The sequence below is a fragment of the Miscanthus floridulus genome, chromosome 9 (assembly GCF_019320115.1).
Source record: "Miscanthus floridulus cultivar M001 chromosome 9, ASM1932011v1, whole genome shotgun sequence".
Lineage (NCBI taxonomy): Eukaryota > Viridiplantae > Streptophyta > Magnoliopsida > Poales > Poaceae > Miscanthus > Miscanthus floridulus.
In genome coordinates, this window is record NC_089588.1 from 51,781,644 (window position 1) to 51,785,859 (window position 4,216).

At 47.0% G+C, this 4,216-nt stretch overlaps 1 protein-coding gene across 1 annotated transcript; it reads right to left on the reverse strand.

Annotated features, from left to right (window-relative positions):
* Nucleotides 1-435: 435 nt before the first annotated feature.
* On the reverse strand, nucleotides 436-2,720 carry LOC136479888 (uncharacterized). Its single transcript, XM_066477606.1, has 2 exons — nucleotides 2,096-2,720; nucleotides 436-563 (listed from the first exon to the last, which is right to left on the reverse strand). The coding sequence occupies exons 1-2, from the start codon at nucleotides 2,718-2,720 to the stop codon at nucleotides 436-438; spliced, it is 753 nt and encodes a 250-aa protein (XP_066333703.1).
* Between the last annotated feature and the right edge of the window lie 1,496 nt (nucleotides 2,721-4,216).

Here is a 4,216-nt window from a genome sequence, read left to right on the forward strand (position 1 = left end):
GACAGTGTAATTAGAAAGCGCAAAAGCGCAAGAAACAATTATTTATCAAATAAATGTTATAAGGTGCATATATGTGCAATATATGCAGTTTGCTTGTATTTCGACGAAAAAACCTTCGTAGTTTCAATCCAGATGCGATTATGCATAGTTCAAATAACATCCGAATAGTTGGTCTGCTACTAATCCCTATGGCCTTGGATAGCCCATAGTCCATAACGTTGAGCACGGAGCCCATGCACGTGTCGGAGTAACAGGCGTGACTCAAGAACCACAGCCAACCACCCATAACGCAGAGCGCGGAGCCCGTGGCACATGTAGGGAGAGATCGGTGACTGGGTCTTCTCCATAAAAAACTACGTGGAAAGTGTGTTGCTCGGTAGTTGTTGTACAAACTTGGAGATAAAGGCAGCATAAGCGGCGTCCGAGCAATGTATTCTATGTTGAACTCTCAGCCTTGGCTGACCCATAGTCTATAATGTCGAGCGCGGAGCCCGTAGACGTGTAGGACAAACAGGTGTGACCAAGGAACCGCAGTCGACTACCCATAACGCAGAGCGCGGGGCCTGTAGCACGTGTAGGGAGAGATCAGAGACTAGGTCGTCTCCGAAGAGAATAGAAAAGAAAGGATGTTGCTCTCTGATCGAGAAAAGTGTTTGGCGATATGGAGATAACGTGTTCGGCGATTATGGAGAAAACATGTTCGGCGATTTGGAGAAATCGTGTTCGGTGATTTTGGAGAAAACATGTTTGGTGATTTGGAGAAATCGTGTTCGGCGATTTTGGAGAAAACATGTTCGGTGATTTGGAGAAACGTGGTCGGCGCAGCTACGGCGATTACGTATTGGAGTTCGTCATGAAGTAGCATAGAGCTCGATGACCGCAAGTGGATGTTAAACCACAATAGAGACAAAACGGAGACAAGTTATGGAGACCAAAACTTTACTGAATATAAAATTGGAGAGTACATATCTGGAGTGTTTCAAGGATAGAAACATATAAGGTGTTCGAAGTGCCATGAGTTGGGAAGATCGACTCCTTCTAAGTCACTTAGGTGATAAGAACCTGATCGAGTAACCTCTTTGACGACATAAGGCCCTTCCCAAGAGGAAGAGAGCTTGTGCATCCCTTTAGTTTTTTGTTTTTTGTGGAGAACAAGATCGCCAACAGCAAATGAATGACCTTTGATGTTTTGGTTGTAGTACCTCCGCAAGCCTTTCAAATATTTTACTGTACGGACGTAGGTGATTAGGCGTTCTTCCTTGGCCCTATCAACATTCTTAGACCGAACAGCCTCGGCCTGCTCTTCATCATAGTTTTCTACTCTAGGTGCTCGGAAAGTAACGTCCGCTGGTAGTATGGCTTCTGAGTCGTAGACCAAAAAGTATGGAGTCACGCTGGTGCTGTGACTAACTTGAGTACGCAGTCCCTAGACTACAGCTGGAAGCTCCTTGAGCCATCTACCCGGGTGCTTTTCTTCTTTCTGATACAGTCGCTTTTTGAGGGCATCAAGGATCATACCGTTCGCCCATTCGACCTGGCTATTGGCTCTTGGATGGGGAATGGAGACATATTTGATGGAGATGCAACGGTCTTTGCAGAAGTCCCAGAAGTGATGGCCAGTAAACGTATTTCCAAGATCGGTGATAATGTTGTTTGGTAGACCAAATCTGTGGATGATATCTTCGAAGAGCTCAACTACCTTCTTTGCAGTAGCCGAGATGAGTGGTTTATATTCAATCCACTTGGAGAACTTGTCGATGGCGACATATACATACCGGAAACCACCTGGTGCTAGTTTGAAAGGCCTGATCATGTCCAGTCCCTAGCATGCGAAGGGCCAGGAAGCTAGGATGGTTTGCAGCTCTTGCGCTAGCAATGTGTATTTGCTTAGCGAAGAATTGGCATCCTTCACAACGTCGGATGAGGTCTTCTGCATTAGTGATAGCTGTGGGCCAATAAAAACCTGCTCGGAAAGCCTTGCCGACCAGTGTTCTTGAGGCCGCGTGGTTGCCGTAGGAACCAGAGTGAATTTCGAGAAGTAACTTTACTCCCTCCTCTTGGGTGATGCATTTCTGTAGTATCCCTTCCTTGGCACTTTTCCTCATCAAGCTGCTATCCACCAGCACGTAAAGCTTGCTTCGACGAACTAGGCGCTCAGTTTTAGTCTTGTCGGCAGGTACCTCGGTGCTGGTGAGGTATTTAATGAATTGCTCCCTCCAATCGGTGACCGGTGAAGGTACCGCAAGTACCAACTGCTCGGTAGGGGGAACCTCTTCGACTTCCTTATCTTCTTTGATGGATGGCGTCGGGAGATCTTGAGCAAAGACCCCCGGTGGGATCGCGGCGCGAGAAGAGCCCAGCTTGGATAAGTGATCGACGAGTTGATTTTGGTCATGTACCACATGGTGATACTCGATGCCATAGAATTTTCCTTCGAGCTTCCTAATTTTGACGCAGTATGCATCCATCTTCTCACTGGAATAGGACCAGTCCTTGTTGAGCTGGTTGATAACCAGCGTGGAGGCCTCGTACACCATGAGGCATTTGACGCCGAGCTCGATGGCTATACAGAGACCATGGAGACACGCTTTGTATTCCGTGGCATTGTTGGAGGCCGAAAAGTATATCCAAAGAACATAGCGTACCTTATCCTTGGTTGGCGTAATGAACAGAATGCCCGCACCAACACCATTGATGTTAAGGGTGCCGTCGAAGTACATCACCCAGTGTTCGGGGCAGGTAGCGACGATGGGCTCTTGGATCTCGGTCCATTCAGCGATGAAATTAGCAAGCGCCTATGACTTAATGGTAGGTTTGCTTCTAAATTCGATGGAATAGGTGCCAAGCTAAACAGCCCACTTAATAATGCGACCATTGGCCTCTTTGTTGTAGAGAATGTCCCCTAGAGGGAACTCAGTGACCATGGCAATCTTGTAGTATTCAAAATAGTGTCGGAGTTTGCGCGACGTAATAAGAATGACGTATAGCAGCTTTTGTACCTGAGGATAACGAGTTTTGGGCTCATTAAGTACCTCACTAATGAAGTAAATCGGACGTTGTACTTTATAAGCGTGCCCGGCCTCCTCGTGTTCGACGACAATAGCTGTGCTCATGACGCGAGAAGTGGTGGTGATGTATATTAGCAGAGTCTCATCTAGTCTTGGCGTTGTCATGATCGGTGGCTTTGTTAAGAACACCTTGAGCTGCTCAAAAGCTGAGTCTGCCTCCTTCGACCAGGAAAAGCGCTTGGAGGCCTTGAGGAGCTTGAAGAAAGGTAGCCCTTTTCACCAAGGCATGATATGAAGTGGCTTAAAGCAGCCATGCAACCTGTAAACTTTTGTATATCCTTGACGCATGTTGGCCGTTTCATATTGGTGATGGCGGAGACCTTGTCAGGGTTAGGCTCGATGCCTCAAGCACTGACGATGTAGCCCAGTAGTATACCAGATGGAACTCCAAAGATGCACTTTGAAGGGTTCAACTTCCATCGGTATTTGTTCAAGTTGGCGAAGGTTTCCTCAAGGTCGACGATAAGATTATCGGTGGCCTTGGTTTTGACGACCACATCATTGATGTAGGCTTCGACGTTGCGGCCGATCTGTTGGTCAAGGCACATCTAGATGGCCCTTTGATAAGTTGCTCTGGCGTTCTTGAGTCCGAAGGACATAGTTTTGTAGCAGTATGCACCGAAAGGCATAATGAACGACGTCTTGATCTGGTCTTCTTTCTTGAGGGAGATCTGATGATAGCCGGAGTAACAGTCAAGGAAGGAGAGTAGTTCATAGCCAGTGGTAGAGTCTACAATCTCATCTATCTGAGGCAAGCCGAAGGGGTTTTTAGGGCAGTGTTTGTTAAGATCAGTATAATCAACGCACATTCTCCATTCTTTATTCTTTTTTTGAACAAGAACAGGGTTTGCTAACCAATCTAGATGATACACTTCTTTTATAAACCCGGCAGCTAAGAGCCGTTTTATTTCTACCCTAATAGCCTCCTTCTTGTCTGGCACGAATCAGCAGAGTTTCTGCTTGATCGGTTTGGCGGTCGGCGAGACATTCAAGGAGTGCTCGATCTTCTCCCGTGGTACCCTTGGCATGTCTGTAGGTTTCCAAGCAAACACATCGGCATTGGCACATAGGAAGGAGATGAACGCGCTTTCCTATTTGGGGTTAAGGTGACCCCAATCTTCACGGTCTTGGAGACGTCGTCGAGGCCG

Bases quoted from the DNA above. Each gene is read 5' to 3' on its own strand.
- LOC136479888 (XM_066477606.1), bottom strand. From the start codon at position 2,720: ATGTACTTCGACGGCACCCTTAACATCAATGGTGTTGGTGCGGGCATT. The intron at 564-2,095 runs GTGCCAAGGAAG...CACGTGCTACAG, and splicing joins TAGCAGCTTGATGAGGAAAA to GCCCCGCGCTCTGCGTTATG.